General features: G+C 51.4%; 2 protein-coding genes across 4 annotated transcripts in view; both read left to right on the forward strand.

Annotated features, from left to right (window-relative positions):
- Positions 1 to 9,577, forward strand: part of Kazn (kazrin, periplakin interacting protein) — a 911,421-nt gene extending 901,844 nt beyond the window's left edge. For both annotated transcript variants that reach the window (XM_057784037.1, XM_057784038.1), the window contains 4 exons: positions 2,434 to 2,535; positions 2,938 to 3,104; positions 5,563 to 5,677; positions 6,976 to 9,577. In XM_057784037.1, coding sequence (XP_057640020.1) covers positions 2,434 to 2,535; positions 2,938 to 3,104; positions 5,563 to 5,677; positions 6,976 to 7,140 — 549 coding nt within the window. In that variant the 3' untranslated portion in view covers positions 7,141 to 9,577. The remainder of the gene's footprint in view (positions 1 to 2,433; positions 2,536 to 2,937; positions 3,105 to 5,562; positions 5,678 to 6,975) is intronic.
- Positions 9,578 to 23,805: 14,228 nt separating this feature from the next.
- Tmem51 (transmembrane protein 51) overlaps positions 23,806 to 26,065 on the forward strand; it is a 50,458-nt gene continuing 48,198 nt past the window's right edge. The window contains exon 1 of one of the 2 annotated variants that reach the window (XM_057784509.1): positions 23,806 to 24,185. The gene's annotated coding sequence lies outside the window, so the exon portion shown is untranslated. Of the gene's footprint in view, positions 24,186 to 24,451; positions 24,603 to 26,065 lie in introns of those variants that run through there. The other variant, XM_057784508.1, reaches the window with a different exon arrangement.

The raw sequence follows: 26,065 nt of genomic DNA on the forward strand, positions 1-26,065 counted from the left end.
CTCGGGCTAATGTTTACGGATAAATCTGCCGGGCGTGAGCCCAGCAGCCCTTTTTTCTTTTGCTCCGCTTTTCCGGTACACCGCGGGAACCTGTGGTCCTGTAAGTTTATTTCCTTATTAAAGCTGTATATATCTATATAATCTGTCTACATTCATTTGTGCCACCACATTTGGCGCCCCACGTTGGGCGCCACTCTGTTGTAATAAGGAGCGGCAGGGCTGCGTCTCCGGCACCCGGCCGCCCGCATGGCTAGCTTATGCCCCGAAATAATTACACGGAAACTGTATTCTTTTAATCACTGCCTGGCCCATTAGTTCCAGCCTCTTATTGGCTAGCTCTTACATATTGATCTAACCCATTCCTAATATTCTGTGTAGTACCACGAGCTGGCTTACCAGGAAAGATCTTAACCTGCGTCTGTCTGGAGTGGAAGAATCATGGCGACTCCTGACTCGGTTTCTTTCTCCCAGCATTCTGTCTGTTTACTCCACCCACCTAAGGGCTTACCTATAAATGGGCCTAGGCAGTTTCTTTATTATTTAACCAATGACCTTCCTCCATCAATCCAACCCTTCACCCACCCACCCATATACTTACCCACAGTCAATCTACTCCCCGTCTATCCACCCTTCCCCCATAAACACATCTATCTATTCATATGTCTACCCATTCATTCACTTACCCATTCCTTCGTCCAACCATCTCTTCCTCTCTCCTCATTCTAGCCACTCCTTACTTGAGTAGACGGGAGCCTATGGCCAGTTCAGGGAACCTAGGGAACCCTCAATCTCAGAGAATCTGTTGCTCATCAGGGAGACCCACTGAAGTCCACGGTGACAGCACTGGGGAGGACAGACGGGGCTCTCGGAAAGCTCTGAGAAACACCTTGGGGATCATGGAGAGTCCCTGCGGTTGTGGAGATAAACAAAGCTGTTACAGAGACCATCAGCTGACAATTAAGGAAGAAAATGCAGCTGAGAGAACCATGGTGCCCAAGCCCCAGAGTCCAGCTCTGCAGCAGCAGTGAAACAGAATGAGAAAGGGAGGGAAATTGGCTTCGGGTGGGGGGTGGCAGCCAGAGCCCTGGCTGTTGTGGTAGCTTAAGTTCTGATGCCCCACCAGGCGGTGGTGGCGCAAGCCTTTAATCCCAGCACTTAGGAGGCAGAGGCAGGCAGATCTCTGTGAGTTCGAGACCAGCCTGATCTACAAGAGCTAGTTCCAGGACAGGCTCCAAAGCTACAGTGAAACCCTGTCTCGAAAACAAACAAACAAACAAAAAACCTGATGCCCCTTGATTCTTGAATTCTGCTAAACCAGAGAACAAGAGACCCCAGCCTCAATCCCCTACAAGTCCGCCGGAGGAGGTCCCTGAGAGGCTGGTCCTTGGGGTTGGGTCCTTGTGGTTGACTCTCTGGAGCCATGCCAGAACATAAGTAGCCCAGTGTTGAGAGAGGATCGCAGAGAAGGTGGTCAGCTTTGTGGTCTGGTCACCACTGCATGACTGGGCAGAAGGAGAAGATGGGGACCAGGTCTTGGCCTCCAGGAGCCCCAGGGTGATGAAGAGGGCAGACATGGGGTGTTCTGACAGTAGTACACGGAGCAGGATCCCCTGAGATAGGGAAACTGAAGGGAACTTTGGGCTGGAAGTCCTAGAGAGGGTGTCTTAGCTGTTGCTCTGATGCTGTGAAGAGACACTGTGATGGAGGCAACTTATAAAAGCATTTAACTGGGGCTGGCTGACAGCTTCAGAGGGCTCATCCATCTTCATCATGGCAGGAAGCATGGCAGCAGGTAGGCAGGCGTGGTGCTGGGGCAGCAGCTCAGAGCTTACTACATCTGACCCGCACGTAGAGGCAGAGAGAGGGAGACTGGGAATAGCAGAGGCTTCTGAAACCTCAAAACCTACCCTCAGTGACACACCTTCTCCTACAAGGTCACATCTCCTAATCCTAATCTGTCCTAAACATTTCCACCCAATGGAAACCATAGATTCAAATATATGAGTCTTGGGGCCATTCATTCTTATTCAGACGACCACAGAGGGTATGCCACTGAAGTTCTCTGTCTGGGAACCCGTGAAAGGGCAGCGAGTTGAATCATCCCAAGCCCCCACAGATGATGTTTTAAACCAGGATGCACAGACCCTAAGAACCTCCCCGCCATAAGCAGAGTCTGCACAAATGTCCATCACTGTTCCCATTGCTGGAGCAGCAATGCCACAGGCCCGGGGGACCCTGAGTAGGCAGAGTGCGAGTCTCTACCCAGTCCATACCCCTGATCCCCTGCACCCTAGGAGGCGGCTCCTTCTATTTCTCACAACACAGATGGTGTGGTCCAGGCAGCTGTGAGTGGTCCTCACCCCACCATCACTCCCATGCACCCTCCATGTGTCCCTCATCTCCTCGGCTGACTCCCTGTCCCCCATCTCCCAGGTACTCCAGGAGCGCCGAGCCCGCTGTGAAACGCAGAACACAGATCCTGTGGTCTGGACCAACCAGCGGGTGCTCAAGTGGGTACGCGATATCGACCTGAAGGTGAGGGGCGATGGTGGTGGAGTCGTGGTTCTCTAGCCTAAGCAAATGACATGCAAATCAATGTTCACTTTGGTGTAAGTGGGCACCATCACCCAGCCAGACAAGGTCATGCACTTTCTGTAAGGATTCCTTACTGCTATAATAGGACCCCTGTTAAACGCTCTCATTGCTCGGGCAATTCTTAGCAATATTACTTTCCATAAATATCTATGGCTCCTGCCAGGGTCCAGCCAGAATTAAAGATCTAAGATCCCTATGTTTAGGGCTCTGAGGATGAAGAAGAGGCCCCCTTCACTTTCAAATCATTTGGTCCACATGGGTAAAGCCCTTGCGGTTGGGTTCATATCTCTACTTGGCTCAGTTGGTCCCTGAGACCACCCCGCCTCTCGCTTCTGCCCTCAGGAGTATGCAGACAACTTGACTAACAGCGGTGTCCACGGTGCTGTGCTGGTGTTGGAGCCCACGTTCAATGCCGAGGCCATGGCCACCGCCCTAGGCATCCCCAGCGGGAAGCACATCCTCCGGAGACACCTGGCAGAGGAGATGAGCACCATCTTCCATCCGAACAAGTGAGTGTGTAGGGCGCAGGCGCGGGGTGTGGGGCGCAGGCGCGGGGTGTGGGGCGCAGACAGGGGATGTGGGCCGCAGGCAGAGGGTGTAGGGCACAGGTGCGATGTGTGGGCCGTGGGCCGCGCGGGCCACAGGGCACAGGCTGAGGATGCTGGCCACTGGGTCCAGGGCGCAGGGTGAGGAAGCAAATGGTATTGTCACCGCCTCGGTCCTTACCTGGCTGAGTGTCCCCCACCCTTGTTCTAAACTGGTCAGGAAGCTGAGGATCTGAGGTCAGATACTAAGAAAAGGAGTGTTGGGTCCTGAAGGCAGTACGGGTTAAATACGCACCGCTGGGACCTTCAGAGTTGGGAGAGGAAGCAGTTGTGGGTGAGAAAGGCTGAATGAGGTGTGGCTTGAGCTGGGGACAATGTACACTGACTTCACGGAACAAGGTGGCTGTTCTGCCAGGTGTAGCCGTGGGGACAAAGATTTAGAGGCAGGATTTGATATAAAGTGTGCTTCCGATCCAATGGAGCAAGGCACGGCCACCCACCGACCCTGAACCTCTTTCCACGCAAACAGCCCAGACCCTCTCTGTGGGTGCGCCCCCACCAGTGGTGCACTGGGGTCACGCTAGGGCGTGGACCAGCATTTGAGCCGCGATTACTGGAGACATATTCCTCCTAGCATCCTTTCACAGGTGACGAGCTGGTTCTGAGGGCCACTGCTTCCCGCGGTCACCCAGCAGCAAGTGGCCACATCCTGCTTGGTCTTGTGTTATAGTGATACTGTGAATTACATTTCTGCTCATATGTCGAACCAACCTTGCTTTCTTAGGACAGGGCTCTCTTGCTTAGAGCCTGCCACCCTTTCTGTTGTTTGATCTGATTGGTACGGTGGGAGATTTTTACATTTATATTCATAAGCCCTGCTGGTTTATACAGTTTGATTTGGTTTGGGCTTTGGGTTTTTCTTGTTGTTTTTTCCTTTTCCTTGAAGAAGAGTCGGAATCTATTAAAAGACTTTTTTTTTTAAGCATGAAGATTAAGAGAAAAAGAGGTGCTGTGGAAGGAAATAAGACATACTCAAGGGGAGCTGGAGAGATGGCTCAGTGGGTAAGAGCGCAGTCTGCTCTTCTCGAGGACCTGGGTTCAATTCCCAGCACCCACCTAGCATCCTCACACAGACATGCAGGGAAAACACCTATACACATAAAATAAAAACAAATAAATAATTAAGTTAAATAAAAGTCATACTCAAGAGTAGGGGTGTGGGCTTCTCGGGAAAGTGCCAGCTTGTTTTGGGGGGACTTGAGGGGCGCAGACTATTGCTGTTGTCTTTGAGACAGGGTCTCATATGTAGCCCAAGCTGCCCTTCAACTCACTATGTCTCCCAGGCTGGCCTTGAATCGGGCATCCCCCTGCCTCAGCTTCTCCAAATGCTGGAATTGCAGGTATGCACCACCACACCTGGCCTGTATTCTTTCTGTTTGATTTTGGTGTGGGTGCAACCCTGGCCTGTCAAGGTGAAGAGGAAAGTGCCCCCTCCTCTGCTGTTTTTTGGGAGAAGCTTGTAAGGCAGGTGTTCGTCATTCTGAAAACCACCTGTTTCTAGGTTTTTCTCTGTGAAGGACCATGATTACTAATTCAACCTGAGTTGGGGTTCAGAAAGCTTTACTGAGACCCTACCATGAACTGGGGAACAGACTTCAGTCAGGTGAGGAGGCATAGAACCCCAAGAGATCCTAAGGAGTTCCGAGACCATCACAGTGGCCGAAAGAACCACCAGAGGGCGTGGTGAGACGCTTGAGAAGGATCCTAGAATGGGACACTTCTGCAGTGAGCCACACAGGAAAGGCCTCTGTCCTCCGCCCTCCTTCTCTGTCACTACTTTCAACTTTCAGACAGGAGGCACAGCAGTGGTGACTCTTTGGCTCCTCCCAGGGTGGTCCTCCCACAGTGCAGCCGGTTGAGTGGGAAGATTTCAGCCGGAGAAATGTTTTTAGTAAGATCATATTCAGGGTTCCAACCTGGAGAACATCCCAGGCTGGGTGGACACAGCAGTCCTTCACAGTAATGTCCAAATACATCATCAGCAGGCTGCTGTCTCTTCTACACACACACACACACACACACACACACACACACACACAGACCCCATGAGAAAGGACCACTGATGTTTATGTTTAACCAGTGCCAGGACCCTGCATATTTTAGACAAGCTCTCCATTACTGAGCTATATCCACAGCCTTTTTATTTTATTATGTGTTTTGGTGTTTTGCCTGTGTGTGTGTGCACCACATGCATGCCTGGTGCCCATGAAGGCCAGGAGAGGGCATCAGATCCCCTGGAACTGGAGTTATAGATAACTGTAAGCCACTTTGTCCTGTCTCTGAAAGAGAAGCCGGAACCGTGGAAGTGGGGACGATAACCGTGGGTGACTCTTACTAACTCACAACTCGTGAAATGTCCCAGCTCCATAGGCATCCGGGAGTCTGAGCGCTTTGGGACGCCGCCTGGCAGGGCCTCGAGCATCACCAGAGCTGGAAAAGAGGAAGGCAGCGGCAACAGCAAGTACAGAGGCGGCCGGGTAAGCAGTCTCTCTGTCCTTCGGGCCAGGCAGTCTCTCCTGGATGGACCTATGGCTCCTTTGTCACCTGTGAAGCTGCAGCATCCTCAGGTCTCAGGTGCATGCAGAAGAACAACCATGTACATAGGCCCTTGCTTAAGACAATGCCCAGTGACGAGCGTCCAAGGCAGAGTCTATGGCAGGGTGGCTAGAGACTGTGGAATCGCCTCATCCTGGCCTCCTGAAGCAAAGAGACCCATGGGTGCAGAGCACTTCACACAGCTGGCTGCCAGGAGGTGTCAGGGAGCCCTAGATCTGAAAATCTCTGACTTAGACCAGCAAGGAACCTCTGGTGTACCCAGTAGGGCCGCACACAACAGGGGCAGATGAGCTCTATAGCCAGAAAGGAGCCTCTGGCATACCCAGCAGGGCTGCACACAACAGGGGCAGCTGGCCAGAGACCAAACAGAAGCTCTAGTTGTAACCAGCATCATGGTTGCCACACTCATGTCTTCCCCTTCGCTTGGTGGCACCTGGACCTCGGTTGAGCACATCTTTACCCTGGGTTGGTCACCCTTGCAGGACTTAGTTCTGCTCCTCCCCACAGTCTACCCAAGTCCCCATCGCTTTTCCTCTCTTGCAGCTGAGAAAAATCAAGGCTCAGAGATGGGCAGTGCTCACCTCAGGTTCCACAGCCAGAAGTACAGAACAGGGACTCTAACACCCATCTGCAAGCCCCAAGCTCATACTTGTGGCCGTACCAGGTGCCATTACAATATTCCTTTCAGATTGAGCATGCGGTATGGGAGGCTTTGTCCCATCCACCCGCTCTCAACAGGAGGGAGGGGGAAGACTGTAGGACCATTCGTCCAAAGTCATCCTTGGGCCAAGCCGTGGTGGCGCACGCCTTTAATCCCAGCACTCGGGAGGCAGAGGCAGGTGGGTCTCTGTGAGTTTGAGGCCAGCCTGGTCTACAAGAGCTAGTTCCAGGACAGGCTCCAAAGCTACAGAGAAACCCTGTCTCGAAAGACAAAACAAAACAAAACAAAAAAAAAACAAAACAAACAAACAAACAAAAAACCAAAGTCATCCTTGGTAACTACAGGAATCTCTCTAGCTAGACATTCAAACGTTGATTCATCATGGAAAGTCCCCAGATCCCTTCCATGGGTCTGGGAAGCAAGGGTGGTACTAATAACGGAGGAGCCCCGTGAGGTCCAGGGAGACCTGAAGTTCACACTGCAGTTAGATTGGAGACGCCACCGCCTGGTTCTCATCTCTCTCTTCCTCTGCCCTTTGGTTTGTGTCTGTCTCCTCAGCTGCCCCTGGGGAAGATAGGAAGAGGCTTCAGCAGCAAAGAAGCTGAGTTTCACGACGACTATGGCTCTCTTGAGAACGAGGACTGTGCGGATGACGACCTCCAAGGCAGGCCCGAGCAGTGCCGCCTGGAGGGATACAATAGCCTGGAGGTCACCAATGTGTAAGAAAGCCTCGGGACTCGGCTACAAAAGCGAAGAGAGAAGAGCAGCCCCACGGCCCAGTGCCGTCTATCCCCACTGTACAGAGAGGCCTGGGGCTGAGGGCAGATGCCAGGACAGACTTCCCAGAGACCCCAAGGACAGAGAATGCCCACCTAGGTGTCTTATATCTCTGAAGACAGGCCCTGAGGACACATGACCCAGCAGGTGGCCCCGGTGCTGTGGCTCACGGAACAAACCGGATGTTCCTAGCACTCTACCCTGAACTTCCAAGAAGGGGAGGAGTGTCAGTGCCAGGGCCTGGAACACCCTTCTGGGAGGGGCAGGAAACTGCCCCCTCTGCCCACCCAGCCTTGGCAGAGCCGGGGCACTGAGAACCAGCTGCAAAGCCAGCCAGCAGTGGCCAGGTGGTCAATGCCGCCCCTCGGCCCACTGGGCAGAGAACGTGAACTCTGACCTGGTCACTCACTCTGGAAGGATGCAAAGTTACATGGGTCTTCCTTCCACTTTAAGAGCACTGCATCATGAGGTGGACATGTTGGGAGCAGGAAGAGATCTCTGAAGGGCAGAGGGGCCTGGCAGTAGCAGCCCCAAGGGCTACAGGCATCCTGTCACCAGGATGAATGTGACTTTAAGAGTGTGCGTGTGGTGGTGGGAGTTGCTGAGCTCGGTCCCCAAACAGCCATTCCAAGTATGGGCACAAAATGGGGGAGCGCCTGCCATTAACCCAACAAACCTCTGCTGTGACGTCACCTGAGACAGGCGTGCTCACCCATGACCTAACAGAGGTGCGAATCCCGTGGAGCAAGGTTGCTGGGCTATCCAAGCAAGGAGCTCCCAGCCCTTTTCCTGATCTGCAACTATTTTGTTGTGTGGCTTTCTCCCAGTGGCCTCACCTCTCTGTGCCTCAGTGTCTTACCTATAACACTTCCGGTTCCTCCCAAGGGAGCTGAGGATTAACATTCGCTAACATTTGCCACAAGCTTTGAGCCTCTCAGGAAGCAGCTTAGAAGGGACGGGATGGGGAGGAACAGGAGGAACGAGCCTAGCAACTTCCATCCACCACATGTGCAGACAATGGATGAGTTCGCTCTGTTTTCATTGGGTCCACAGGCAAGAGGGTGGTGCAGAATGTTTAACACTGAGAGCTTCCCAAAGCCCCCAGCAAGGCCTGGCTGGGAGAGCCAGCACTGCGGTGGCCCAGAGTCGTACTGGGCGCAGCATCCAGGCCCAAGCCCACTGGGCAGAGACTTTGCCTGTTGCCACGAGGGAGGACTGGCAGTTGTACCCTGCACAGTTATTCTGCACCAACTCTCTCTGAGGCTATTTGCACCAGAAGTCCCAGAAAGGTTCAGATTCCCAAAACTGACCGTGGGGTAGCCTCTGAGCCACCAAAGCCAGTCTTGTCCGTGATATAAAAAGTGTCCCCTTGTGGGAGGACCACGCACAGCCCATAAACTTGAGAGCTGCTGGTCTCCAGGTTGAAGACATCTCCCTAACGATCCCACAGGCACAGTCTTCCTCACAACCGGAGTCCAGAGGCCTTGGGTTTGGGAGGACCATTTCTGCCTGCAGGTCATCCTCTGAACGAAACGCATCAGACGCCAGGTTGCGCAGGGTGAACCTCTGGGGTATAACCCAGCTTCTCTCAGGTTTTGCACCCTGGAGGGTTTATAGTATGCATTCCCGCCTCTGGAATCCCGAAGCCCCCCGAGTCTGCAGCCCAGCAAGAGGAGGGAGGCCCTCTTCTAACTGAGACTAAGTACCACTCTCAAACTGCGTCCCCAAAGGGTGGCACAACTCCAGGACCCAGGAATTTATCAACAGCCTCCTTGGAAAGGTTGCTGGCTGTGCTGGCTCCTGAAGGGGAAGGCCTAGGTGCACTTTCCTCCTAAGGTGGGGATCCTACAACATCAGTAGGCTTCTTCCTGGTGAACTCTGGGCTTCTGTCCCCGGCACCTTTGCCCGTCTCCAACTACACGCAGTGGTCACTTCTAGCAGATTCTCGGTCTTGACTCTTCGGTGCAGGAGGTTGTCACGTGATAACAAGATCCAGAAGTGGAAAGAAGGGGTTTCTTCTAAGCCTGGCTAGCATGGGGCACTCAGAGCAGCAATTCCTGCCCCCCTCTCAAAGATAGAGGTCATGAGGATAGGTGGGGTCTTGGCAGGTGTGACTTTGGATTTCACTGCAGGGGCATGGAAAAGATATACAGCCCTGCTGGGACCATAACACCTCTTCCCAGACAGTCAGTCACTTATCCCCGAGGACTGCTTCACAGCATTGGGCGGAAAGTGCCTCCTGGGTGGTGGCAGCTTCTGGGTCTCAGTACAGAGAAGCCAGTGTGGATGGTGACAATGACCCTGATCCAGGAAAGGTTTGTAAATGCAAAGCAAATGAGCCCTAAATGGCAGAACCCCCACACTTCCCCCAGAGGGAAGTCTAACAACGTAACAATAAATGCTTGGCCTTGTGGCCACCCCTCTTTTCTCCTTGGCTTTCTCCTTTATTGTCCCAGCATTTTCTCAAAGAAGAGAGACTAGGAGCCCCTGAAACGGATGGGGGTGCTTGTTGGAAAAGCTGAGGGTCTCAAAGTGGTTAGACGTGTAGACGCTCACTGCAGATGGGACCGTCTGAGGGTCAGCATGGTTTCCAGGCAATGCTATGGGTCTGGGGACCCACACACAGGTGCCACACACAGAGGGACCTTCCCAGTCAAGACACTGTCATCCTAGATGAGGTTGGACTGTGGGTTCTACCCAGGATTCTTAGAGGCCCTGACAGAAGTCACCCAGCTTGTCCTGTCTGTGTCTCCCAGACAAGAAGCTTTTAGACTAAGGTCAGGTGGTGTGTGCCCTCTGTAGTAGGTGCTTAGCGGGCAGGAGATGAAGAACCAGAAGATACGGGCAGCAGCCTGGTCACAAAGTTTACCTGCTACCAGGCTCTGCGCCTAAGGACATGGTGACCCTAGGCACATGTCCCAGATGTCCTGTTTGTCTTCAGCTAATTTTTTTGTTTTGTTTGTTTGCTTTTTGAGTCAGGGTCTTGGTCTAGCCCAAGCTGGCCTGGGACTCAACCTGTAGCCCAGGCTAGCCTCTAAATTGACAGTAACCTATCTCAGGTACCTAAGTCCTGGGGTTACAGGTGTGTGCTATTGTAGCTGGCATGGTTTTGTTCAGTTTTAGTGAGATGAGTTTGCTGGGAGTGTGGTGTGAGGTTAGTGCTCTGGACGTCTTACTGAATCAGGTCATTTAAGTACTTTGTTCTGTGTCAGGCATTCGTGGGGTGAGAGGCTGTCTTTGCCGTCTAAGCTTGTCATTCACAGAGCGATTTTCTTATGGGTGGAAGGAGGGAGGTGGGTTCAGCTTCCAAATTTGCCGATTAGGAAGACTCTCTGCTCTGGGGAATTGGCCTGTAAACATTTAAGGTGGTCCCAGGCAGGGGCTCTGTGACCCTATGGATAGCATAGCACCCGGACCCGGAAAAGAGCCCATTTTGAGGTCCTAGCTCCCTTCATTAGGGAAGGTCCCAAGTGGATGTATATAAACCACCCATGCCTCAATGTTCCCAACTGTCACGTGAGAAGAGTGGTCCCTACCAGAGGGGCCTACTGTGGGGGTGAAATAGGCTGGAACTCAGGTAGAAATAATTGCCCTTCCCCACAAGAACATCTGGCCACCTCTGGAGAAATCTGGGATGGGAAGGGACACTAGAGAATCAAGCTGGTGTAGTGTGTCCTGGCCCAAGACATCGGTGCAGCCTACTATGGAATTGTCATTGAGGGTACCCTGAGTCTTGGGGTTAGTGTCCCCACGGCCTCAATTCTGTCCTGGCACCTCTGTGAACTTCTAGGACTGACCACCTCCCTGAATATCATAAGGCTTCTTTTCCCTGGGGTCTGGCTCTCTTACTCCCACCGGAGGAAAGGGGATCTTCCGTCAAGGGAGAAGCCCCTCCAGCCACATCAGAACATCCCAGGGGCTTCATGGATCAACCACTCCACTCCCCACACCTGCTGGTTACCACTGGAGAACCAAACCAACCTCGACACAAATACTGAGAAAAACGCTTGTGTTTGTAACAAACACGTAGGCCATTGCCATGTCCTCACTCCCTAAACAGTGTGATAGTTCTGTGTGCGCAGCCAGTAGTACTGACAGGTGTAAGACATCTATGGGTGATTTAGAGCACTTGGGAGGCCGCCGGCAGGTGACTGTGGTTTGCTGTTTCTGTTAAGGCCTCCTTTTAGTGACTGAGTAACCCCAACGGGTCCCAGACATGCACCCCCATCCCTGGAAACTGAGGGAGGAGTGTCCCCTAGTTCCAGTTCTCCTCTTGAGAGCTGGAAAAGCCAGCATCCACTGCCCCCACACCTGGGGGTTAGAAACCCTAGCCTGTCTAAGCCAGTGCAACCACTTGGAAAGTTCCATAGAGCAGACAGGAGACAAGCTACACCCATAGCCCAGGACTGGCTCCTTCTGAGGCCTGTCTCCTTGGCCACCTCCTCTCTGTGTCTTCACGGCTGTCCCTCTACGGTCACAATATGATAGCACTATCTGTTTATAGTCACACAAGTCACATTGCACTAGACACCCCCACCCAAGGCCTCATTTTCACGTCCTCTCCAAATACTGTTACAGTCTTAGGTCCTGTTGTTAGGACACCAACATCTAGATTAGGAGGCGGTGTGGTCCAGCCTATGACAGTCCCACACAACTCACCGTGGATTTCAGGCCCTTGACTCAAGCGCCCCAGTTCACTCGCCCACCATCTTCTGAGTTTAAACCCAAAGAAAAAGTGATTCCCACCCCTTCCCTCAGCTCCTACGAAGCAATTCATTATCTCCACACACCCATGCACATCCATGCAGCACACCCTCAGCCTCCCCACTCCACAGCAAGACCTGCATCTGCATTGTGGGGTGACATGGGAGACAGGAGCAAGACAGACAACTCTGAATTCTCATTCATAGAAACACGGACAAAAATTTGCTTTTCACGATACCAAAGGCAGTAACCAGATGTTCTGCAGCGGCCACGCTGCATCTCCTTCCTGCCTCCTCCGAGGGGCCTCCAGGATTTCCGTTTCCATGCAGAATTCAGAATCAGGGTCTAGGATCTTCAAAGGAAACTTGAAATGTGTACCTGCAAACCTCAGTTTCTGCTACAATAGGAACCTTGTGGGTCACTCTAGGGCACAGCCAAGAGCTTGGCTTGCAGCTGCTCCGGCATGACCTTCCATGGCCTTCAATTCCCATGGGAGCCACTAGATGGCGGAGCGCAGCCCTTACCAGGCCTGACGTGCTGCGTTCAACTCAGCGTTCCTCTGCACCCTCCAGAGCTCCAGTCCAGCAAAACCCGCCAAGCCTGGGCCCCTGGCAGTGCTTGCCCGTTTTGGAAGACCCAATGGGTGGCCATTGGTGGAGAAGCGGCTTTTGTTTCCACGACAGAAGGCAAGACACTCATCTTTAGTAGGACAGGCAAAATGCAGACTCAGGGTGAACCCAGAAACCAGGAGGCCAGCCCCCATCCCATTCTAGCAGAAGGTCCCGCTGTGAGTGTGTGTGTGTGGAGGGGGGGTGGTCATCAAGGGAGGCCAGGGAGATGTCTCAACAGATAAAATCACTTGCCTCTAAAACTATGACTTTGGTTCAGTCCCCAGAACACATCTGGCCAAAGGAGTAGACACCCTTCTCCCACTAAATGAACAAATGTTTTAAAGCAAGTCAGAGGACCCAAAGGAGAACCATGAGGCAGCCACCAGCCTCAGGGGATTTTCACAGAGCTGGGCAGCACTTCCCATGTCTCCTGCAGCCACAGGGCCACTAACTCAGCATATCTGACCACTTCTCCTTCTCAGCAGTCGGGTCCTGGGAAGTAAGGACTCTGGCCACAGCTGCTTTTAGCTTGGATCATCTCCAACCTCATCCTGAGTGCCAAGGTCTCTCTGTGCCCCCTTTTCCATCCTCTGACCCCAAACAGATGGGAAGTCCAGGTCTGGCTTTGCAGTCTTCTGGGCGAATCCCACAGAGCACCTTTGGGGGTTCTCCGGTGTCCACAGAGACAAGACAGCTTGGTTTAATGTCTAGGACTCTGACCTTGGCCTTCAAGTCACAGGTTTTCTGAAACTGTTCAGCATGGGCCCATCTTGTCACTTCTTCTCCCAGGGCATCTGTAGTCACGTCAGGAGCTTTTTGCTGAGGTCCACAATAAGAGCTTGTGTTGATAAAGCAACTTACCATGAGCTAGAATTGCCGTCTGCTTTCCACTGGCATCAACTCAACTGACCGTCACCAGCCCCATCTTACAGAGAAGGATGCCAAGGCCCCAGAGGGCTACACAATTTATCTAAGGGTCTGAACCCAGTCAACACCCCACAAAGCTAGAGCTTAGCTCCCTGGTGCTGGGCTTGTGGGGCCATGCACCCCTATAACAAGTTAGTAATTGCCTTCTGAACCCGTAACTCTTAGACACCCATTCTAGAAACCCAACTCAGTGTGTAAGGATAATGCGAGAGAAAGGGATCGTTAATCTTCTAGCAAGAAAATATCGATCTTAGACTGACTGGGGGCAAACCTCAAATATCTGAGAGAGAGGATTATAAACTCAAGGGTGGGTGGGTGACTTGGTGAGCCGTGGGGGAGGGGTGTTGCAGCTAACCGGGTAGAGTGCTTGTCCAGTTTGCACGGAGTCCTGACTTTCATCCTCCGCAAAGCATGAAGCAGGTGCATTGCTCAACCTGTGATAGGTTTTTTGCACTAGGAAGGTAGAAGCAGAAGAATCAGGTGTTCAAAGTCATCCTCAGCTACACGAGACCCTGCCTTTAAATGAGTAAGCAGGATCACCAGAAAGAGGACCAGGGGTGAAATTCAACGGTCCAGAGCCTGCCTAGCATAGTGGGGGACCAGAGATTCAATCTCTAAATGAAGAAAGAAAAAGAACAATGAAAACCTCAATTAGTAAAAAAGATTTAGCCGGGCAGTGGTGGCGCACGCCTTTAATCCCAGCACTTGGGAGGCAGAGGCAGGTGAATCTCTGTGAGTTCGAGACCAGCCTGGTCTACAAGAGCTAGTTCCAGGACAGGCTCCAAAGCCACAGAGAAACCCTGTCTCGAAAAACCAAAAAAAAAAAAAAAAAAAAAAGATTTTAAGCTACAAAAGAAAAACCCAGAAGGTGGGTGGAGTGGGAGGATGGGAGGGAGAAGGAACTGGGATTGGTATGTGAAATAAGATTGTTTTAAAAAATTGAAAATAAATAAATAAATGGGGGGAAACCTCAAAACTTTCCCCTTTCTGACCAAACAGAGAGCAAGTAGTTCAGTGATGCTGTCCCACCCCCCACCCCCCGTCACTCCCGAGGAAATCCACAGGCTGGGCTGTCCCTGTCCCAAATTGTGCCAGTTCTCAGTCCTCTTAGTGAGCAGTGCCCCCACTATGCCATCTCAAGCATAGCTGGCAGTGGCAGAGAACTGGTGGGACATGCTTTAACGGGGGCTCCGGCCTACCCGGGGTGAAGAAGAGATGCCTGCCTGGCCAGGCATTAAAAGTGACAGAAGTCAGGGGGTCCCTAACTGCCAAGTCTGGAGCTGCTAGCAGGGTGGGGTGACAGCAAGGTCTAGCCCAACCACCAGGACAGCCTTCAAAGCTCTGAGTGATAACTGGATTTTCTGAAAAATGACTTCACCCTGCTTGCTAGGCCAGCTGCTGACTTAGACCTACCTGTCAGCAGCCAAGAACCGAGCGCCCAAAGTAACTCGATTTGCCAGCTCGGTGACTCAGCCTCTGCTTCCGTCCTCTCCTTCTGGCCCTGGCTTTCCTCCAGGGAGCAGGTCTGCGCTGGTTGGCTGCTCTTCTAGGATGGAGTTCCAGGGCACACCCTGCCTGAACACAAACCACTGAGGCAGCATCAGCCAATCAGCCACCTTCAGAGGCGGGCTTTAAGAAAAAGCTGGACCAATAGTCAGTCTTTCGGTCTCTTCTGGATGAGGACGCCACAGAAAGAATGTCTGGGAATCAAAGCTACGCCTTTGATTGAGTGGGGATTAAGTGCTTAATTAATTAATTAAGGGCCTGAGCTCTGGATTCAAGTCCTATTCATTCGAGGACATACTCAGCTATGTGGAGAGTCTCAGACTAACCTGGAATACATGAAGCTGTCTCAAAAAAAAAAAAAGGACTGGAGACATGGCTCCACGGTTAAACTGCTTGTGGAGCCCCAGAAAAGCCTGTGTTGCACGCTTATTTTAAACATCTGTAGCCGGGCGGTGGTGGCGCACGCCTTTAATCCCAGCACTCAGGAGGCAGAGGCAGGTGGATCTCTGTTAGTTCGAGGCCAGCCTGGTCTACAAAGGGAGTTCCAGGACAGGAGCCAAAAAGCTACAGAGAAACCCTGTCTCGAAACACCAAAAAAAAAAAAAAAAAAAAAAAAACAAAACAAAAAAAAAAAACAATCTGTAACCTCAGTGCTGGGGAGGAAGCTTATTGGCCAGCCAGTCTACCCAATCAGTGACCGCCAAGACCCAGTGAGCCTCTCTGTCAACTGAGCCCCCTAGAGTCAATCTCCAGCCCCCTAGAATCAATCTTCATGGTCGAAACACTTCTGAACCTCTAGCTGTCACACGTATGCACACACAAGCACACATACACTGCAAATATGCACACACACACAGTGAAGAGTAAATCAGTCTGGGTGTCATATAGGGAAGGGTGAGGAATATGGCGAACTCTGAGGTAGCTTGAGAGTCTAAAGTGATAGCCATAAGCCTATAATTCCAGGACAATGGAGGGGCCATTTCTGTGTTACATACAGGGACAAAGGAATTGGCACGTATATATTATCAGTAGGTCAGCAGGTATACACCATACATGGCTTGCTTGCTCTGAGTGGCCCTCTGAGGTGCCTGGAGGAAGGATATCAGGGCTGATCCTGGCAGACACTGACCAGACCTAGGCCTCCAAAGAGTGCCTGAGCCCGGACACCCAGAGACAATTAAGAGGGGGTGATTAGGAGAGCGCCATGGACGCCATGAGTCCCAGAAATAAGACTGACCACCCGAGCAGAGGGACAGACAGCTCCAGGTGACCGACAGTTTTTGTTTCTTCCGTTTAAAAACTCACAGTTTGGGGATCAAAAATAAGGCTTTGTCTTCTTAGGGTGCTAATCTCTTGCCCACTCAGATAGAACCATTTGCAGAGGTGGGTGTAGGTCTGTGGTAAAGCTCTTGCCCTGTACATGCATAGAAGTCTGGGGTCCCACTCAGACCCTAACACAGATCAGCGGTAAGCACTTTGTCAAGCCCCTTGGTCCTGCTGTGTCTGTCTCTAATTTGTAAGGTGGGCTCAATTGGTGACTTTCTTTCTTGCATGGCTGAGGAGGATAAGTGGGTCAGCACTCAGTGTAGGAGGGACACGAACACACTGCACACTTTGTGGGTGTTGGCTGCTAAGGTGAATAGTTCGTGTGTGTGTGTGTGTGTGTGTGTGCATCTGCATGTGTGTGCACATATGGGAGAATAACCTTTGGTGTTAGTCTCCAGGAGCTGTCCACAGTCTCTCACTAGGACCTGGGGCTCACAGATTACACTAGACTGCCTGGCCAGCAAGCCCCAGGTGTCCTTCCCAGTCTCCACATCCACAGCCTTGTGCTTGTAAGCATCCACCACCACAGTGCTCCTTCTTTACGCGGCTGTGTATGATCGTGCTTAGAGTGGATGCTAATTGCGTTTTTTGCCTAAGGGTTGAGTTCATTTCTTCTGTATCTAAGCCACAGGGGACCCTCATGCATCCCCAGTGATTTCAAAGCACTTACCAACTGGCAGCAGAACCAGTGTAGCATCTTGCCCTGATCTTCAGTGCTGCAGGCCCCTCCCCACTGTGGGCCCCTCCCCACTCAGGTCCCTCCCACTGCAGGCTCCTCCCCACTGCTGGTCCGGGCTTCATAGTGATTCTTCTCACGTCCTAGTGCAAGAAATGGAAAGCCCAGTCTTCTAACTTGCTTCTCTCCTGCTCAGTAAAACGCTGGCCAAACCAATCCGGAGAGGAAATGGTTTGTTTCATCTTACAGTCCATCGTCAAGGGAAGCCAGGGAGGGAGCTCAAGGCTGGCAACCTGGAAGCAGGAAGTGAGGCAGAGGCCATGAAGGAACTCTGCTTACTGGCTTGGTTTCCATTCGTTGCTCACCCAGCTTTCTTAAAGCACCCAGAACCACCTGCCCAGGGATGGTACCACTCATTGTGGTGTAGTGTTGGGGACCAGCCTCGACAAAGTACTTCTTGCCAGGGTAGAGGTATGGGAATTTAGAAAACATTAGTAAAGAATAGGAAGACTCAGGGATGGGGGAAATTAAAAAAAGAAAAACATATAGGATAGTATTGGGAGGGAGTTTCAGTGAGTACTGAAATTGGCCTGCGTTAATTTCCAACTGCTTAAAATACCCCGACCCCAAAAGGTAGAAGTAAGACAAAAAACTGATACAAGAAAATTAATCTAACAGTTGAAGGTCACAGGCTAAGTCCATAATTAAACATTCTGTTGCTAGAACATAACAAGTTGAGCTCACACCCTAGACCAAAACATTCTGTAAAATAGGCAAACCAAACCACTCCCCGGGTGAAATACAATGGTATATTCCAGTTAAGGGAACTGGAACTTAGTTGGATCCGTAGACTTTTGTTTGAGGTAGAAACTTATCAACTTCTCCACGCCTGTTGACAAGAACCTTGAGGGAGCAGAACTCCTAAATCCAGGTAGAGCCTTTGTTTGAGGTAGAAACACAATAACCTTGAGGTCAGAGGTAAGTTTCAACTCTCTGACCTTTGGTCAGCGTCAACATAGGCTCACATTTTCAGGCTTCCAAGGTGTAGACTCTCCAACATCAATCATTAGTCAAGAAAATGCCCCATAGACACGCCCACAGGCCAGTCTGATGGAGGCAATCCCTAAACTGAGGTTCCCTCTTTCCAGATAACTCTAGCTAGTGTAAAGTTCACAAAAACTAACCAGAATGCCCTCAGACTAACTTAAGCCATAAATCAGAGGACAGTCAGGAAAAAAAAAAAAAAGAATCCTGAAATGCCCTGGGGGTTGGCAAGCCCCAGCTAGCACAGGACTTCTTGATCTCACTCTTTCTGCAGCAAGAGAGCAAGCCTAGGTGTGGTTGTAGTGACCTAACTCTGGCCCTCACTGCTGTAGCCACCTTCCTTCTGCAAAGAGTCTTCCGTGTGACCCCAGTGCCTCTGGGTGACCCCAAGAGTCACAGCCGCCGTAAGGAGCCCTGCCAATAGAGCACGCCAAATAACTGGACAGGAACATCCAAGAAGTCTATCACTAGTGTTGAGAGCCACCGGGAGAGGAGATGGCCCAGTTAGCGACCTAAGGTGATGAGTCACAAGGCTGAGCATCACACCTGTTGAGAAGTGAGAGGCCTAGTGACGCCAAGAGCAGTGGGAATGGGCTAAAATGTGCCTCACGCATCCTCCACCTGGCAATGCGGACCATTGGTTTAAAGGGACAAATGAGGCATAAAGGGGTCTTTCTGCAAGCCCGGGTACACACATCTGGAATAAGAGATGAAACCACTGGTTCTGTGCAGTCAGGGTTCTCAAGAACCGCTGCCTGCCAGGTGTGGTAAGTACATACCTGGAACCCCAGCATTCAGAGGCAAAAGTCGTTAGACCTTATCTGAAAAAGACAGAACAGGACAAGAGAAGCTGTACCAAATGCTGGGATGTCCTCCCAGGCTCTGGCTTGTCCCAGTTGGCCAGTGACACCAGGAGAGCAGGCAGAGAACAAACTTCTGAAATTAAAATTGTTCAGGAAATGAGTCAAAAATGGTTTCCTTTAAACAAATGGTCCCACTCTCTGATTGGCACCATGTAAGCACAGTTTGCTGGCCACAAGGAGTCGACTCAATTTTCAGGGACAACTATGTCACTCCTAAAACCCGCACGCAAGACACGTCTGTTCCTGGTGAACAGTAGGGATGATCGAGGGTGCACGTGTGACTTACTGCTGACTGTACGAGTGTTGGAGGCAAACAAGTTTGGTCTCAGCCCTTCCTGGGTGTAGAAATAAACCCTTAGTAAAAGTAGCTGGAATCTACAATCAGAAAGCCGAGGCAGGAGGATCATGAGGTTTGAGGTAAGTCTGAGTACACAATGATTTCTGTTTAAAAAAAAAAAAAAGTAAGCAGGGAAAACAGGAACCTGGGAAGAAAAAACAGTGACAGATGACACGGGGCTAACAGCTGACTCCTGACCAACTTCTAAATATCACAAACATATTAAAAATTTTAAATTACATTTATTTACTTATGTGCGTATGCTCACATACGCACATATGGAGGTCAGGGGACAACCTTCGGGACTCTGTCTCTCCTTCCGTCAGGATCAAATTCAGGCTGATGAGTTTTACCCACTGAGCCATCCTGTTGGCTCACGAACACATAAAACAATTATGTGTGTATGGTGGGCGGTATACCTATATCACAGTGCTCATGTAGAGGTCAGAGGACAACTTTGTGGAGTCGGATCTGCCATTCACTCCACTTGGGTCTGGGAATTGTCAGGCTTGCCCAGCAAGCACTTACCTCTACCCACTGGGCCGTCTTGCTGGCCTATGAGCACATTTTTTATTGAAGAAATATTTTTATTTTCACTTACACATGGTCAGAAAGGGGGTCTAGTCACTGGCCAGTGATAATGTATGACTTTTTGTTTGCTTGTTTGTTTTTCGAGACAGGGTTTCTCTGTAGCTTTGGAGCCTGTCCTGGAACTAGCTCTTGTAGACCAGGCTGGCCTCGAACTCACAGAGATCCGCCTGCCTCTGCCTCCCGAGTGCTGGGTGATGTATGGCTCTTTACAAAAAAAAAAAATTAGTGGTTTTGTTTGTTTTTTTGTATTCTTTCTCTCTCTCTCTCTCTCTCTCTCTCTCTCTGTGTGTGTGTGTGTGTGTGTGTGTGTGTGTGTGAGAGAGAGAGAGAGAGAGAGAGAGAGAGAGAGAAAACGATCCTCAATTTTGTTCTGTATGAAGAGTGACCTTGAACTTCTGATCCTCCCGCCTCTGCTCCTAAGTGCCAGGACTACAGGCATGCACCACCAAGCCCAGATAGAGTCTCATTCTTCAGTATCACTGCCCACTCAGCCAGAGTTCAGGACGGGGCCCGCTAGATGGGTGTACCCTGAAGAGCCTTGTGTTCAGGAGCAGGCAGGCCAGTGTCCCCAATAGCTGCAGCTCTGAGTGAGTCACAGGGACTCACTCAGAGCTCCGGCACACGCTGCTGCATCCGATCCTCATATTGATCCTGCAAGGTGGGTATTTTTAGCATCACTATTTTTATTCTGATTTTGTGCTTTATGTGCTGAAGACAGGACCCAGGGCCACACACGGACACTGTGCATTCATCATCGTCATCACCAAAAGACAGGGTACCATGTAGCCCAGGCTGGCCTCAAATTTAGCTATCGGCCCAAGGATGACCGTGCACTTTTGATCCTCCTGCCTCTACCTCCTTAAAGTTGGGATTACAGAGGTGTGTCACTCCCCTGGTTTGTGGCCTGCTGGGGAACACAGGTAGAGCAAACACTCTATCCACTGAGCTACATCTTCAGCCATGAGGTTCAGAATTACTTAATTAACTTAATTAGTTTATTGGTTTTGGAGAGAAGCTCATTAAGTTAGTCAGGCTAGGGCTGGAGATGAAGTTTCATGGTAAAATAGTCAGCTTTCATGCATGAGGCCCAAGCTTCAATCCTCACTGGTAACAAAAGAAGACAGCCCAAGGTGGCCTCAAATGTATAGTCCTCCTGCCTCCACATCTCAAATTCTGGGGTCATAGGCATATATCCCCCCTGTGCCCAGCCAGTATCACTGTCTTTACATTTAAAGAAGAAAACTGAGACCCAGAGAGGGTAAGATGGTTTCCCAAGTTCCCACAGTTCACAAATGCAGAGAAGCCAAAATAAATTAATTAATTAATAAAATAAAATAAAAACAGCTCTGATGAAATCCTATCCTCTTTCTAAATCCATGATTCAGGATTTATCCGGGTGCCTCTGGAGAGAAGAGCTTTACAGCGGACAGTCAGCAGAAGGGCTGGGGAAGTCAGCATTGGTCTGTACAGCTGAGAGTGCTGGATGTACCCATTCCGCGAGGCTGCTGTAACAAATTGCCAGGAACTGATGCATGACTTAGAATAACAAGGTTACTTAATCTCACAGTTCTGGAGTTTGGGTACCAGCCTCTCCCAGTCTGAAATCAGCACATCAAGTGTGAAGACCCTCCTGAGGTTTCTACCACAAGCTCTACTCTTACCTTTCTCTGCTCTTGCAGGATGCCAGCATCCCTTGGCTAATGGCCCCTCTTCGGGAGGTGTATCTGATGCTGACTTCCGCTGCCGCGTCTCTGATGTCACTGGCCCTCCTACCTGCCACTGATGAAAGCCCTTGTGACCGTTTTGGATGAATCCTAATCATAAGACTCACAGCTTGATCACACCCGCAGTCTCCTTTGCCATCTAAGGTACCAGATTCTGGAGACTAAGACATGAATTTCCTTCGGGGGGATATTATTCTGCCAGACTTGGAGACTCCTGACGTAGCTATTCAGAACCAGAGTCCTATAAAAAGACGCTTAGTTCAAAGCCCAACTCCCTCGGTGCTGGCAGAGCCAAGTGTGTAACTTAACTCATTTTTAGTGAAAAGTCAGAGCAAGGGTCTTCCTTCTAGTGTTATATGAAGGTCAGATGTTTGCAGTGCAGGGTTCAGTAGGTAACCGCCCTCCAATCCCAGCCCTGCTCTCCTGTGATAACAGATGTCTTAGTCTGGGTTACTATTTCTGTGATGAAACACCATGACCAATAGCAAGTTGTGAGTGGTATTTGGCTTATGTGCCTAGATCACTATTAATCATGAAGGAAGTCGGGACAGGAACTCAGACAGGGCAGGAACCTGGAGGCAGGAGCTGATGCAGAGGCCAGGAGGGGTACTGCTTCCTGGCTTGTCTCTCATGGCTTTCTCCGCCTGCTCTCTACAGCACTCAGGACCACTAGCCCAGGGGTGTCTCCACCCACAGTGGACTGCGCCTTCCCCTATTGATCACTAATTTAAGAAAATGCCCTACAAGGCCTGCCTACACTTATGGAGGCATTTTCATACTTGCGGGTCTTTTTCCAAAGACGATTACAGCTTGTGTCAAGTCGACATAAAACTAGACAGCACTGTTGTAGAATATTGTTTTGACTAGGCAAAGATGTTACATTTGTTTATGCTGCAGAATATCCCTTTAACCGTGTAAAGGAACGTAACTTTTGTTTATGCTGTATTTTTTCATTGTGTGAAGATGTGTTACACTTGCTTTATCTTGCCTGCCTAAAGCACCTGATTGGTCTAATAAAGAGTTGAACGGCCAACAGCTAGGGAAAGAAAGGATAGGCAAGGCTAGCAGGCAGAGAGGATAAATACGAGGAGAAATCTAGGCTAGAGAAGAAGGAGAGGAAGGGGAGAAGAAAGAGAGAAAGAAGGACACACCTGGGGCAAGAAGTCAGGCAGGTGCCAGACAGACGTAGAGAGAGAATGAAAGTAAGATATACAGAAAGAAGGTAAAAAGGCCCCAGGCAAAAGGTAGATAAAGAGGAACAGGTCAATTTAAGTGAAAAGCGCTAGCCAGAAACTAATAATAAGTCTCTGTGATGTGATTTGGGCGCTGGTTAGTGTCCCCAAAGGAAAAGCCTGGTACACAGCACAACAGGTAATAGAAAGTCACTGTTTGAGATTCATAGCTTTAAATCTTTTGCCCTAAGGACACGTCTCAGACCCTGGTGAGCTAACACGTAAAGGGGTAAATTGGCGGGCCGCTCCTGTGTGGAAAGATACAGGGGAAAGAACCACACAGGGGCGGAGAGTTGAACAGGGGAGGCAATGAGCGGCGCACACTTCGTCCGCCACTCTCTTGGCTTTACTCATAGCCCAGCTTTGACTGGGAAGTTTTTGGCCTCTCCACCCTTGAGGTTGGTTTTCCGAGATAGCCGAGATAGATGGACCCGCCCAGCTGGATGAGATGCGGAGTTGGGCGGGGCTGGGCCTGGATCCCAGGCGTGGAAAAGTACCAGTATTCCTTGTTTCCACCTTAGGGACCGTCTGAATGACCTGCCTCCAGTCTGTCAGGATGAACTGCAATCTAGAGGCCAGGGCGTTGGGTGTAACCAATAACTATCTGCAGGTTTGTGGAGGATTGAGGGAGAATGGTCAGGGGAGCGGATGGGAACCCAGGCTGGGTTCAGGGTAAGGATGCAGCAGCCACTTTTGCACTCCAAGCCTCTATTTTCAAAAACGCCCTTTGCACCTCCCAATTCACGAATCATCCTCAAATTAATCTTTTGCTAGCTGTTACTGCAAGTTAGAAGTAGCAGCCTACAGTGTGTGATTGGACTCCGGCAGAATGCAGCACGGTGAATTTGTAGGCTGGGAGTACCCAGAAATCCCAAGGGAGCTTGGCTGCAACCAAGCTGTGCAGCTTGTCCAGAAAGCGGTCATCCCCAGTAGGAGGCGCCTTTTGTCTTCAAACAGCTTCTCTGACACCGGGCGGCCCAAGGACTTCTCAGGCCTTGAACTTCAAAGAGTTGGGCGCGCACCCACGAAGCAGACCCTGGCCTGACTCTTGTCTGAATTCTGAGTTGGCAAGGAACGTAGATCCGTGACTGGAGTCGTAGCGTTTCCAGGCAAACTTCCAGGCAGGTGAGACGGCTCTCAGTTCGTAGGACCCTCCCCCGCTCCAGGCTGAGAGAGAAGTCTGCCTGTGATTCGCTGGAAAGTTTTCTGCCAAACTGGTAACGCGCCCTTTTTGGGGACACTCCCGGGCCGCACACTCTACCCGACCTGGGGCTCAAAGTGGCGATCCTGAAAGCGTCTAGGAGACCCGGGAGTGGGAAGCTGGCCGAGGGCGTGAGCTGAGAGGCTGGGAAAACCTCGCTTCCTTCCTCCTTCCCTCCTCCGCCCGACACTGGGCTGGGCACCGGGAGCTGCGGGTGGAGAAAAGGCGGCCGTCTGCGCGCACAGGAAGGTGAGTTTACCGCCAGGTGAGGTCGCCGAGCAGGAACTCCCAGCTCCCATTACCCCACAAGTGTCCTCTTAAACAGCCATCCCCCTGCTGCAGAGTACGGGGTCAGGGACCCTGCACTGCGCTGTGCAGTGCCAGGCCCTCCAGCCTGCTCCGCCCCGGGGTCCTCGTCCCCGCCCGGTGGCGCAGGGCGCAGGGTGGGCAGGTGGGCGGCGCCTCCAGCGGGCGCCCTCGGTCCCTCCCTCGAGCTCTCCGCGCTTTGGCCGGTGCTGGCTAATCCCCACTGAGCTCCCTCTCCACGCTGCGCTCCCGGCTCCGGCTCCTCGGCCCATGATTGCCTGGGGTGGGGGGTGGGGGTGTCGCGGAACCCCCAACCCCAGGCGGCCGGGCAGAGACCCGGTGCAACCAGCTGCCTCCCGGGTGAGTCTGCGCCCTTGCGCCGGGGGATGAACTGTGGGGCCCCAGTCGGGTTTCCGTGCTTCCCGGAGTATCATGCAGAACCTGTCCCCCAGTGGACTCCGAATCCCGCACCCTTTGCAGCCGCACCCGGCCACTGTGGGGTACTCCCGCCTCCCACGTCGCTCCGGCTTCTGCCTTGGGGGGGGGGGCGCTGTTGGCTGGGACAGGTGCCATCTGCCTGGGCCTGGACAGATGCACCTGGGCTTGGGTGCTTTTGAGAGATAGGACACCTCGCTGGTCTCGCGAACCCCGATTCTTGGTGGTGGTGGTGGACACCATCTACTCTTGTTTCTGTCTGTTACCTGATTAAGATTCGTGCTTGTAGAAGCAATCGAGGGGTGGAGAGTCTCCAGGATCCTTGGTTTCTTTACCAGTAAAATAGGAATGACAGAGCCCTGGGCTGAGGCTAGGCATTCCTGTCCAGCAGACCTAGAACTCTGTAGATAAGTTACAGGGCTCAAGGGAGATATGATACCTACGAGAGAGTAACTTTGCTCAAACTTGATGTGAGCATTGGGGGTGCATTTGAGAAGAAAACACCATGTCTAATTACCACCTTGGCCCCTTTAAGATTGTTCTCAGCCATAGGGCAGGGACAGGAGATATGTTCTGGATGCTGTTATGGGGGGACCCTGCAAAGTGGAGGTTTGCTTCTCTGATGATGTGTGTGGCTCTGAGCCAGGTCCTTGGCCAATCTAGGAATTTAGGAGGCAGAGCGAAGGGGCAGGGCCTAAGTAGGTGAGACCATGCAAGTTTGCGGGTGCAGGGAATCCCCACCTGTCTTCTCCAGGGTCTCCTCTAGTTTTTGTTTTGAAGGCTAATGTGAAGGTTGATCTCTTAATAGAAGGGTCAAACAGCTTCCCCACTGAGACCTGCCACAAATCTCTCTCTCAGAACTGAACAAAAGTTGTCCAGACCCAGACCGAAAGAGATGACAGGAGAACAAGAGAGACCGGTGGTAAATCTGATGGTCGTTGGGTGTCACCCAAGGCTAGGCCTGCCCAATCAGGAAATCCAGGAAATCAGGGGTAGATATGGCGAGGGCCCTGGAGGGCTTCTGATGTTGCAGCCTGACTGTACTTCTGTTGGCTGCGCGATCGAGGATGGCCAATCTCCTCCTCTGAGATGGTAGCGCTGGGCCCCTAGACTGGGGTGAGGTAATGGTGGCACGTACTCTATAGTTTGTTATATTAGGAGGGCCGAGGAGGGGAAAAAAAGCAAAGAACTGGTGTAGTGATCGGGATACTGGCATCCCTTGGGGACAGGAGAAGAAGGTGTCAGAGCTGCTCAGATGGTAGCAACAATAATTCATCCATAAGTATGTAGATGTGCTGGGTGGAGCGCCATTCAGGGAGTGAGGGTGGGTTCATGGGAGGGTTGGGGGGTCCATGATGAGACAGACTAGGCAGGCAAGGGTTTTCTTG

Source organism: Chionomys nivalis, chromosome 11 (assembly GCF_950005125.1).
Source record: "Chionomys nivalis chromosome 11, mChiNiv1.1, whole genome shotgun sequence".
In the NCBI taxonomy this organism is placed as follows: domain Eukaryota; kingdom Metazoa; phylum Chordata; class Mammalia; order Rodentia; family Cricetidae; genus Chionomys; species Chionomys nivalis.